Below are 13,401 nucleotides of genomic sequence, written 5' to 3' on the forward strand. Positions count from 1 at the left end.
TTTTTGCCTCATAGCATACCTCACAAAAGATGCACTTTTAGTGCAGAGAAGAAGCATGAAGAGAAACTGCAAGGTTACTCTGAAACTTGCTCCAATTTATGACACTTTACAGGTTGCTACTTTAGTTCGGAAGTGAGCATGTTGGAACACAAGACTTTAATAGTGGAAGTTCTTCTTGGCCTCAGCAGTGGTAAAGGGAGAGAGTTTTTATATTTCTTCATATTTCTCATACAGTTTTCCCCAATATTTTCCCCACTTTTGTAAGTTTGACCACAAAAGACAAAGGTCAGAGAAAAAATGAATAGAGCAAAAGCTATTCAGACTTCTAAGAACTTTCCCCAAATGCACAACTTTTAATTCTGTGATAAGTACTACAGTTGATCCTTCAGGACCACCTTACAAATCTACATAAAACTGTAGAATGACATACTTACACAGAGAAAAATCAGGACTGCATAATTTAGAAAATCCTGGGGATGTGATATATACCCCACATACTGTGTGTTCTCAATCCTTTCATCCACCAGCTTGTATTGGTAGTGAGGTGCAAGACATCACACTTCAATTTGTTGAACCCCATGAGGTTCTCCTGGGCTCATGAGTTGATGACAGGAGTGCTTAGAACAAAAACAGTCTGAAACAATCCCTACAGTTGAGCTATTTTAAAGTTTTGTATTAAAACATAACTATACCTAACAAGGTTCACCAGTAAAGAGATAATTGGTGCAAGCTCACTTAACATTGAAGGTCCTCAGCATCTTCTCTATTAGTTTCTCCATTTGGTGGCTGGACACTTCACAGAGTTACTGAGTTACTTTGTGTTTTGTTTTGTGCTAGGTGTTATGAAGTTAGAGCAGATCCTTTTAACCTGATATACTTTTCTCTTTTCACAACTTACATATATCAACAACAACAACAAAAAAGGTCTCTCTTTACTTCACCTTCAGTGATTTTTTGCCTCTTTATGCTTTTAAAATATCAGTGCTGCAGGAATAGGTATGCTGAAAATACTAAAGTGAGGAGAAGTTTCAGATTTATGGCGTGAAATTTAAAGATGACTGTAAATTTATGTATGCATGTGATTAGGATTCCAACAATTTATGATTCTGCAGTTTAGTCTTCAGTTCTTAGTTACTTATTGCTTTACTGACACCTTCTTCTCAGCATCTCTCTCCATACTGTGGGAATTGTTTCATCACTTTATTCTTAGATTTTGTATCCTGCACAATTGCTCTTAAAATTTTGCCACTGGTAAGTTGCAAGACATATGCATTCTAGTAACATAGATGATAAAATTTTATAAATAATAATTAAAGCAGAACTCTAAGATGATTTGAGTTCAATATGAACAACTATTTTATATCATAAAATGACCTGGGTTGAAAAGGACCACAGTCATCATCTAGTTTCAACCCCCTGCTATGTGCAGGGTTGCCAACCACTAGACCAGGCTGCCCAGAGCCACATCCAGCTTGGCATTAAATGCATACAGGGATGGATGTGTTCTCATATCATCTATCAGACTGATTTGCCTTTGCTAAAATTCCCTAGGAATTTAGAAACAATACTTTACATAAAATACTTCAATCTTTTTTGTTTTAAAGAAGACAAAATAAGCCTGCAATATAATCATAATGATGATATGAATTTGAATAAAACTAACTCTTACATTTGAATTTTCTATCTCTGAAATATTAAGCTCAGAACTCCTCCATGGATTTTCACCACTTTTTTTCTTTTATGATCAGTTGCAGAATTGAATATGGGTGATGAGTACCATGTATTTTTCTTACTTCAGCAAACACAAAACAAGGATATAATTCATTATAGTTTTGAAATTCAAACAAATTTCCTTCTGTAGTTTATATCAACATAACATATTTAGCTAGTACTGAAAGCATGGGAGAAATCCTAATTTAATGCATATAAAATATCTCTGACACTTTCTGATTTAAACTTCCTAATGAATCTAGGAAGAGTGGAAATGTAAATTGTGAAATTGTTTCCTTGTACCTAAATTCAATATTCATGTAAAACAGATGTACTTTTAATTCAAGAAGACAATAAATATTGCAGAAAAAAATAACTGACAGGAAAATATACAGTAAAGACTATGAGGATCAGACATATATCTCATAATAAATGCATGGAGCATAACTCTTTCTTCTCCTTAAGGACAGCATTGTAAATTGTACTCATAATGAAAATACTTAGTGATTATATAATCTCTAATATTTTCACACACAACCAGGTATTGGCCACAGTCACATAAGTCTTGCTCTTCTTAATCACATTCTCAGACTCTAGCAGATCTTGGTAAGTCTTGAATAGGTTTAAAAAGAAGGGGTTAAACTACATCAAAAGTCAATGCTTGCTATTGAAAATTTCTCCTTTTTTTTTTTTGTCCTTTTTTTTTTTTTTTTTTTTCCTAACAAGATCAGTCTCACATATATAGTTTTCTTTTTCTCTCTTCACACCCATTACTGATGTAGGGACGTGAGGAATACTGACTGTACTCAGTAGTGGTTTTCCCTGCATACCCAAATTGAATGATAATTATATTTTTACTTTTTTGTTTATTATCTTGCATTACTTGTAGATACAAGTACAAGATACTTGTAGATCCTGCAGCTTCAGGCAAACTATAAAAAGTCATGTTCCTCTAGGATGATGGTTAAATTTTCTGTGATGTGTATTCCTTCCTGCTCTGTAAGATGTGTAGAGCTCGTAAGTATGGTTTGCTTTCTGAAAGCAAACAGAACAAAACCTGATAGTAAAAGGGATACATTAGATAACATATGACTTATGAGTCAATGTGATTTATGTTAAAGTTGGGTCATATTACAAGTATTTATTCCATAAATACACCTGTATGCAAATTTGTAACTGAAAGAGTCTTATAGCCAAGTGATAAACCTCAGAAAACAATGTTTTCTGGTTGAATGTTGAGAGCTTGTAATGAGTGCATGAACATGGACCTTGTCCTTACCAATGAGGAGGGGCTGGTAAGTAACATGAAGCTCAAGGGCAGCCTTGGCTGCAGTGACCATAGAATGGTGGAGTTCAAGATCTATTTGGAGGAAATAGTCCTTAACATACCAGCAAGATTTCCAACCGATTGGGAATTCATAAAGGTTAATAAAAATAAATGTATACACACAAACTCAGCAATAAAAGCAAAACTTGGGAAAACACAGATATTTTGATTAGTTTTCTAACTCAAATAACAAAGAAGTAACTAATACCTTACATGGGTACTTCAGCTATTTAATCCCATTATGCTTTCAGTTTAACTATTAATTCAAAAATTAAGAAACAAAATATTTTCATACTTAATTATGTCTAAGACATCATCTGCAAGCACCCAGACTAGAACTTATTTTTCTTTTTTTCTTTCTTTCTTTTTTTTTTTATCACTGACCTTAATTTTCATTTGATAGTATTTTTACTTCTAGAAATCAGCAATGCAAGTCACTACAATATTGGAATATTGTAGAGGTAGAACTAATCATCTTCTACTGAAATTTTAATTAGCTTTTTTACCTATTATAATTTTTATCTATTTATTTATTGCTGGTGTACTCCCCAGCTTATCTTATTTTTGTAAAAATTACTTCACTTTTCTTCTGACTGTCAACACATTCCCTAGATGTACAATTAGAGAACTTTCTTTGTACACAGCTTTATTGTGTTACCAAGATCTGCAAGCTAACTATATGGCAGTGTTATTTTCTTGAAACTTTCAAGTTTTCTTGAAACTCAGGGTACCATTAAAAAATAGTTCAAGATGCTGAAAGAACAGAACTGTAAAGCAGAAGAGAAAACAACTCATTAAGTCATGCTTGTAAAATAGACTCCTTCTGCTATGAATGTATATTTCTGTTTAGTGTTAGCTTTCAAAGTATTCTATGTCAGAGAGCTATCTCTGAGTACCCAAATAAAGCATGGACTAAGAAGTTTACTAATCATTTTTTTCAGTATTTTTTATTATTGAAGTTTTTCATCATTTTTGTTTCAGCTGACACTAACAGGAATGCATTTTTAAGGTTAGTTTACCACTTTTTTTCTGGGAAACATATAATCAGTTTGGAATGTAATGAAAATGGGCTTGCATACACAAGAAAGAGTAAATTTATTTTTCATGTTCACAAGAATTTTGTATCACCAACTTGTAGATGCAATAGAAAAGAAGTACTTTACGGAATACATTGCTGATGAAAGGTCAGTTAGAAGGAAGGAAACTGAATGATACAATACAGAATTTTTCTTTCTTTATTACATGTTTTACTGCAATAGCAAACTCTCAGCTGTCTGCACTAACAGATAGCAAAGGCCATCAGCTCTACTGTACCCTTACAGTTGCAACTGGGCTTAAGTGACAGTGTTTCTACACCTAATAAAGAAGTAGCTATGAAATACATAGCAAATGATATTGTAATTTTGATGTGAGAATAGTCTCTTACGTGCAGCAAAGCAATATCACTAGGCTATGGAATGTTCTATCATGTGCAGTGGACAACTATTACAGAAACATGACATGTGTATGTGCAGTACTGTCAGGCCCTGCACAGAAATCTTTCCAAATAAATTTTTGCTTAACTTGTAGGGCATTTTTACTTTTAACACCTTGTATTTCTTACCTAATTTTCATACCACTAGCTGGATCGTGTTTTCTACCTTCATAAAAAATTGTACAATGATAACTACATACAAAATATATGCAACAGAACTTCTTGTGTTGACAAAAATGTCAAGACCTTTTGTATTTATAATGTTGGTTTTGATGCATATAATGCATTAAAATATGGATTAATTCAGTTTTCTAGAAATCTTTTCCATAAATTGAACAATTTTTATTTCTCTTCCTTGAACAGCAACGGCAGATTTTGAAATTTTCCCCAGGGCAAAGAACACTTTTTGCAGCAATATATAGTGAGAGAGTAGAGGCCTTGGATATGGCAGGTGCTGAAGAGGGTCAAGAAAGAACATTAAGGAGAATGCAGCATAAATGCAGAGAATGTGAAATGGGAGCTGGCAAGGGATTGGAGTTTGCGTTATTGGCTGTGAAAAAGCTTATACCAACTTCCTGACAGTCATACTTGGTCAGGGAATTAAATTCAAATTAATTCATAGGCCAAATTATATCTCCACAAATTACACCTGTAAAGTTGCTGCAAAAAAATCCATTAATCAGGATATTAGGAGTATACCCATTCAGTTCCCTAAATAATAAAACCTACTGTCTGCTCAAATGAGGTTTCATTTGTACTAATATTTAGAAACGACTCAGACTTCAGGGACTGCTAGTATGAGTAATAGCATCATACTGGTTCAGGATATAAGGAACAAAAGTAACAAAGGATCAAGAAAAGTAGTATTCATTATTAATCATTAGTTGCAAGAGCTTAATATGAAAATGTCAAACAGCTGAGAAACAAACACATAATGACCTGTAATTAGTAAAATATAAATAACAAGCACCATTATAGGCAATATGAAAGTTTGCAGACACCTCATTTTCCTGCTCATTAGCCATTTGATTGATTAATTACCCCCAGAAAGACTACAAACAACCAAAAAAAAAGACTAAGTGCACTCAGCCGCATCAGTGAGCAATGGCTTAGAAAAAGCATGCACGGCCTGTGGGCCACATGATTTCTTGCAATGCAGCCCACCTCCTCTCTGCAATTTAAAGGTGGCTTTTCCCCACGGAGCAGCCCCAGGCACACACCGATTGCTCAGCAACAGCCAAACTGTCAGTGCGCTATTAACATTGTGCTGACTGAAACCAGGGCATGGGGAAGGCAGTGCTGTGCAGAGCTGACTCAAATGAAGGCAAATAATTGTATGCGTTTTGATACATTAACTAAATATGGAGCTCTGAACAATATGCAGCTGTGCTTTCCATTTTGATAAATTTGAAAATAGAATCATAGAAAGCTTAGATTTGGAAGGGACTTTTAAAGGTTATCTAGTCCAGTTCCCCTGCAATTAACAGGGATATCCACAGCTCAATCAGGTACTCAGAGTCTGGTCCAGCCTGGCCTTGACTGTTTCCAAGAATGGGACTTCTACAGCATCTGTGGGCAACGTGTTCCAGTTCCTCACCACACTCACCACCCACCCAGTTTTTACACCGGCTTTTTCCTTATACTCAACCTAATTTTTTCCTCTTTAAGTTTGAAACCATTTCCCCTTGTCCTATTAACACAGACTCTGCTAGATAGTCTGTCCCCTTCTTTCTTATAACCCCTCTTTAGATACTGAAAGGCTACTCTCAGGTCTCCTTGCAGCTTTCTCTTCTCAGGCTCCAGCTCTTTCAGCCTGTCCTCAAAGGGGAGGTATTCCATTCCTCAGATCATTTTTGTGGCCCTCCTCTGAACGTGCTTCCACAGGTCAATGTTTTTCCTGCACTGAGGACTCCACATCTGAACACAGTACCTCAGTTGATGTCTCACAAGCACAGAGTACACCGACAGGATCGTAGAATCATAGAATGGCTTGGGTTGGAAGGAACCCTAAGGATCATCAAGTTCCAACTCCCCTGCCACAGACAGGGCCACCAACCTTCAGATCTGGTACTAGACCAGGTTGCCCAGGGCTCCATCCCACCTGATGTTGAATATCCAGGGATGGGGTATCCACAACCTCTCTAGGCAGCCTGTTCCAGCACCTCACCACTTTCTGTGAAAAACATCCCCCTGACACATAACTTAAACCTCCCCTCCCTCAGCTTAAAACCATTCCCCCTTGTTCTGCTGCTATCTACAAGAGTGAAAAGTTCCCCCTCTGTTTATAATCCCCTTTTAAATACTGGAAGGCTTCAATGTGCAGCCTTCTATTCTCCAGGCTGAACAAGCCCAGCTCCCACAGCCTGTCTCTGTAGGGATCTTATTGATGTTTACAAATATCTTAAGGATTACTTCCCTCACCCTGCTGGCCATGCTCCTTTGAATGCTGCCCAGAATATGGCTGGCTTTCTAAACTGTGAAGGTGCACTGCTGGCCATGTCCACCTTACCATCCACCAGTACCCCCACGTCCATTTTGACAGGGCTGTGATCAATCCTTTTGTCTCCCAGCTTGTATTGATAGTGGAGGTTGCCTTAACTCAGGTGCAAGACATTCCACTTGGATTTGCTGAACCTCACTGGGCTCTCCTGGGCCCACTGCTCAAGCCTGTCTAGGTCTCCCTGGATGACATCCTGTTTCTTGGGTGTGTCAACCACACCCCACACTTTGGGGTTGCAAGATCGCAAAAAAGAAAAAAAAACACATCAATTCACATTTATAAGATCCTTTTCAGTTGATATAAATACATGATGTACAAAATTTCAAATGGAATATATAGAGTAGCAATCAGATTCAACTAAAAAGTCTCATCGTGTCTCTTTACTGGATTTTCATAATCCATTATTTTGCTGAGAAAAATGAATAATAGGAAAAGAAAAAAAATGGTTTGAATTGGAAGGGACCTATAAGTTCATATAGTTCTAAACTCCTGCCATGGGCAGGGACATCTCCCACTAGACCAGTTGCTCAAAGCCCCACCCAGCTGGGACTTGAGTGCCTCCAGGGAGGGGGCTTCCATAGCCTCCCTGGGAAATATGTTCAATTATTTCACCACTCTCACAGTAAAGAATTTCTTCCCGACATCTAGTCTAAATCTACCCTCTTCAAGTTTAAAACCATATCCCCTCGACCTGCCTTTATAAAAAATCCCTTCCCAGCTTTCCTGTAGGCCCCTTTCAGGTTACTGGAAGGCTGCTATATGCTCTCCTCTGAGCCTTCTTTTCTTCAGGCTGAAAAGCCCCAGCTCTCTCAGCCTGTCTTTGTAGGGGAGGTGCTCTATCCCTCTGTTTGTCTCTGTGACCCTGCTTTGGACATGCTCCAACAACCCCATGTTCTTCTGGTGTTGGGGGCTCCAGAACTGCACACAATACTCCAGCTGGGGTCTCACTAATGCAGAGTAGAGGGGCACAATTGCCTTCCTCAACCTGCTCATCACACTTCCCTTGATGCAACCCAGAATATGGTTGGCCTCCTGGGCTTGCAAACACACTGCTGGCTCATATTGAATCTTTCATTAATCAGCACTATGCAATTGTATATTTTGCGAAGGATGCTCCAAAAATAATGCCTCCTGTTTCATTATCTTGAACATAATAACAGATGTTGGTGTTATGGCGGGACTAGACCTTCCCACTAAAATTCCATTACATTTTGTTGGTGTGTGGCTGATGGCAGCAGAGGGGCAGTCTGACAAAATGATGTCTGTCAACTAAGTGTGTATGATGCAAAGGTGAGTCACTAAATTCCTCCATGTGGAAAAAATTGCACCCATTGGTATTTATCAACTTTTTCATAATTGCTATTGAGACCAAATAGTGAATGTGAGTACAGTGAGGTTGTGGATGATGTGTTTCAGCAGTAGAAACAGTTGGTCAGATTGTTCTGACTGAAGCATGCAGGCTCTTGATCATTGCTGGTGAAAATACATAGCTAATGGTGGTGACTATGTTGAAAAATAGTGTTTTGTAGCTGAAAATTTATTTTATGAAATAGTGATGTGCTCTATCTGTTGTTGTTTCCATGGAAATAAATAGGAGGCATTACTTTTGGACCTATGTATATGTGCACCAAGAAAATTTCTATTCATGAAATGAGGCCCACGCAAGGCAAGAAGTTGGATACCCATGGTATAGGGTTTTTCAGCACTGGATTTTTAGAGACATTCTTGTGCAGTCTGTATCAATGTGCCTACATAAACTTACCTGAATAATCAAAGTTGCCACAACTACCATAAAGACAAATACCCACATTTTAAATGCAAAGATAAACATGCTGTTTCATAAACAGTTTCTCAAATCACATCATCCTTTCATGCTTTGACTAGGCAGCCACTTGCCTGAATATAATTTAGTTGATTCCTCATGCATGATTTAGTAATGTTGTTTTTTTTCTACGCAGCATTAAGCAGAAGGAAAATAGACAACTTACGATCTCCTTGACAACGCACAGGACCCACAGATATCTTTGCTTCAGACCCAGGTCGGTCAATGTCTCCAACCACTACTTGACTCACTGGTAGGTGCTCTTTGTATGACAGCATTCCAGAGTCTTTTCTCCTGAATCACAAAAAAGCAATGGTGAAGTACATTATTTGCTTCATCGTTATTATCATCCAATGAACTAATGAAATAACTACATCAGTACAATTTTATTCTGAAAAATTAGACTAGAATGTCATCAGTTTGATGAAAATACAAAGAAAAGCATAAATTTGCTAAAAAATTGATGGATGAATAGCAGGAATACAATGAGAATAGTGTTTTTTGTTTTGTTTTGTTTTGTTTTTAATATAACGATTCCTGGACTTAGCAGAAATTCTTTGGGTTTTTCTGCTTTCTGGCCTGACCAACACTGTTTAACAATTTACTGTTGATTTCTTTGCTGATGTCTTGTGAGTAGGAATGAAAGTAAGACTTCCTTGGATGTTGCCAGTTGCCATCATAATGATATGGCCCCCACATGCTAAAGAAACAGTGTTTCTTTTACACTGATTATTTTTAACAGTAAATTAAAAGGGAGCTGTTAAAGTCTAATTATCTGAAAAGGCATGTTAGTTCTGTTATTTCTAACACTAAAGGCGTAAGTCCAAAAATATAAATCTAAAAATTATGGGTATGCAGCCACTACACAAGTACTATTTCAGTTAGTAAGATACCTAAAATTCAACTCAGTCATGTGCAGAAATTCCTCATTCCAATTGCCGTGAATAACTCTGTCTTTTACATACAGACCAAATAAGTATGCATTCATATAACACTCATCATTTACCATTTCAGGAGATGAATTCTGCTGGTATTTAAGGACTATTTCTTCCAAATATAAAATGAAACAAACCAAATTTAATAAGATACTTCATCTCTCAGTTCTCTTTGTTCTTGTATGAACACATTGAAAAACAAAAGCATACACATAGTAAGTGCAGTGCTTTTTCTTCTTAACAAGACTACACAAAATAAAGTAGGAGGAACCTAACAAATCCATCTATTCTGATATCTTTTTCCTACTTTGTTTCTAGCTATACCTTGCCATGTTATTGAGTAGATGAAGTAACTAACTTTTTGATGTGACGTTTCTTTACACAACAATAACATAGGATGAAGGATGAATTCAGAATCTGGAAAAGATACTAAAGTGAACGAAACAGTGGAACAGGAACCTGAAAGTCTTTCTTATCTCTAAGTTAAATAAGTTCATGATCTGACTTGTTTGTAACTGGGAAGTAGAGCAGGCATTTCATGATCTGCAGTAATGCTCAGTATTTTCGAGTAGTGTCCAGTCACCATCTTCACTATGTCCTTCTGAATAGATGGAAAGTATGATTCTCTCATGTTTTAAAAACAAAATACAATTTAAAAAAATGAGGAAATAATTATCACATTTTTGGGTAAGAAATCATTAGAACGGACATCTCTATGATGAAGAGTATAATTAGACTTAATTACTAGAACTTTTTGTACACTTGGTTGTCTGCTTTCTTTAAATATATGTTCTTCCTCTTCAAGTCATTTGCCTTTCTTCCTGGGCCCTTTGTACTGGGGAGATCATTAACTGGCTGTGGTTGAACACAAATACTAAGTGTTATGAAGACAGGTTGGCAAGGAACCAACATCTGATAAAAAGGAAGGAAAACAGAATGGAATAACCCTCACAGCTTCTTGTGTAGATTATGACAGACTGCAGCTTACTGTTTTTTTGTTTTTTGTTTTTGTTTTTTTCTGTCTAGGTTTCAATACTCTTTACAAAGGTTTCTTTATCATTAATTTGGAGACCAGAGATGTAAAAAGAGGGAGATTAAAATAGTTTCCCTTATACGAAAGAAAAGAGAATAACAAAGTATGCTGTCCTAATCTTCTATCTCTGCTAACGGCAGAGAGACATAGAACCCACTCTTTCCTAATGGAGGATATTCGTAGAACTTTTAGAGAATGCCTAAAAATGAATGCAATCGTATGAAACAAACAATTCTTCAAAGAGTGGTAAAAAGAAAACTATTGGCATTCCTCTTCTTTCTTTCCTCTCTCACAGATAGATCTAGTATCTCTGCTGCAAAAAAGGATGTCAAAAGGTAGTCATTTAATTGTCACCATTAGAGTTTTTCTATTTTGAAGGAAATAAAGAGTCATCCTCTACTGGTCATGTTTTTATTCATTTTATTATTTTATGTATGTATTTAATGATGTGGTCAGGTGCTATCATGAAAGTGAAGATAAATATTACAGCTGTTTTCAGGAATATTGTCTGACAATTTGTTAATTGTCTCATCATTGTAGAAAATGTAGTCTCCCATGCAAAAGAACCATTATTGAGTGGCACAAGGCTAAAGGTTGGGAGAAGTGACGTGTCTCTTCTCCAACAGATCCTGTGCAGTTTGATTGCTCTTAAAAAATAAGCAAAGGGGCGAGGATGATTTCTTTTGCAGCATCTGTGTACTAAAAAGACAAGTACTATGAGAAATAGTACTTGTACTAGAATGGCTCTTCTATGCTTTTCTGAGGTACTTGCAGATCCTAAGGACAGAGAAATCAGTGCTGACAAAGACATAAGAGTTATAAACTAAAGACTGACTATATGATAGACTTCTTATTATATATTTAGAAATAATCACATCTGGAACACTCAATTCCAAAAAATGTTAATAATTCGGCCAGTATCTAAAGATCTTGCACATTAAGAGGGTGAAAGAGTCACAGAAGTTTTTCCTCACTGAAGAAAATCCCCTTAAAAGAGTAAAAATTGAAATCAGAGTGTTTCATATTATATGAATATTCTTATTAACTGTCAAGTGGAAGATGACTGAATCTGATCAAATCCTTTAATTATTACTAGGAGTTATTTATGAAGTCTCAGCATAATCTTCTATTTCTAATTTCTGTTCCTTTATAAAACAGTCTGCAAAGTCCTTCAGAATGCCTTTGAATGAGGGCAGCAAGTATTAGTGTAAGATTTATCATTTTTTTTTACTATGAACACCTTTGTACTTTTTATAAGCATTATGTACTATGTAAAAAGGAAACTTATGTTTCAGCAAAAAGAAACCCCGACATCTAAAGTAATAGAGTAACAGTAATATTCTATATTAGATTAGTTTACTTATATAGTAATTTTGTACAGACTTCTGATAACAATGTCATTAACTTTCTCCTGTTTTGCTAGACATTCCAGGTATCAGTGTAGTCCTATTCAGGACCTACCTGTACCTACCGTACCTACAGGTACAAATGTACTCAGTTACAATGAAAGGTTTAGATGATCTGAAGAACTGGAACTGTTTGAATATGAAAAAAAAAACCACTTTTTGAATGGGGAATGGGTGGAAAGTTGAACAAATTGCTTAATTATACTTATTACTAATAATTTGAAGAATACAATCTCCCTAGAATTCCCAGTTGAAAGGTGCATGGTTGTCCAACTCTCACAAGCACCCATACCATAATTCCTGAAATTCTATAACATACCTAGGGTGCTCTGAAAGTAATGCCTCCTATTTATCTCCATGGAATCCTCAACAGCTACAACGAGAACAATAGAACTATTTGACAGAGCAAGTACCTGACTACAGCAACCTGAAAGGAGGTTGTGGTGAGTTGGGGTCTGGCCTCTCTCCCATGTAACTAGCAATAGCACTAGAGGGAATGGCCTCAAGTTGCACCAGGGGACATTCAGGTTGGACATTAGGAAATACTTCTTCTCCAAGAGTAGTCAGGTGCTGGAACAGACTGCCCAGGGAGATGGTTGAATACCCTAAAGGTATTCAAGAAACATTTAGATGTTGTATTGAGGGACATAGTTTGGTGGGAAATACTGGTCATGGGGGATGGTTGGACTAGATGATCTTAGAGGTCTTTTCCAACCTTGGTGATTCTAAGTTCTTGGCTACAAAACACTACTTTTTAACAGCACCATTAGGTATGCACTTTTGCCAGTGACGAATGAGAGCCTGCATGTTGCAGTTGTAAAAGTCTGCACTGGAGGAAGTGACACACTATTCCATAGCGGCTACAATGTTGTTGCCAGCAGGATGCTGCCCACTCATTCCATCATTCATAGAAGCATAGAATGGCCTGCATTGAAAAGGACCACACCATCATCTTTTTTCAACCCCCCTGCCATGGGCAGGGTCTCCAGCTACTAGACCAGGGTGCCCAGAGCCACATCCATCCAAGCCTTGAATGCCTCCAGGGATGGGGCATCCACAACCTCCTTGGGCAACCTGTTCCAATGTGTCACCAGCCTCTGTGTAAAAAACACAGATGATTAAAAAGAGATCTTTTTTTTTTTGAGTTAAGAAAAAGCAGCTGGAAGATGCAGCTGTAAGGTATAGGCAAAACAA

At 36.9% G+C, this 13,401-nt stretch overlaps 1 protein-coding gene across 2 annotated transcripts in view; it reads right to left on the reverse strand.

The window, feature by feature from the left end:
* The window catches only part of CNTNAP2 (contactin associated protein 2), a 793,259-nt gene that overhangs the window by 143,231 nt on the left and 636,627 nt on the right, over positions 1 to 13,401 (reverse strand). For both annotated transcript variants that reach the window (XM_010708239.2, XM_031552712.1), the window contains one exon: positions 9,000 to 9,127. In XM_010708239.2, coding sequence (XP_010706541.1) covers positions 9,000 to 9,127 — 128 coding nt within the window. The remainder of the gene's footprint in view (positions 1 to 8,999; positions 9,128 to 13,401) is intronic.

Source organism: Meleagris gallopavo, chromosome 3 (assembly GCF_000146605.3).
Source record: "Meleagris gallopavo isolate NT-WF06-2002-E0010 breed Aviagen turkey brand Nicholas breeding stock chromosome 3, Turkey_5.1, whole genome shotgun sequence".
In the NCBI taxonomy this organism is placed as follows: domain Eukaryota; kingdom Metazoa; phylum Chordata; class Aves; order Galliformes; family Phasianidae; genus Meleagris; species Meleagris gallopavo.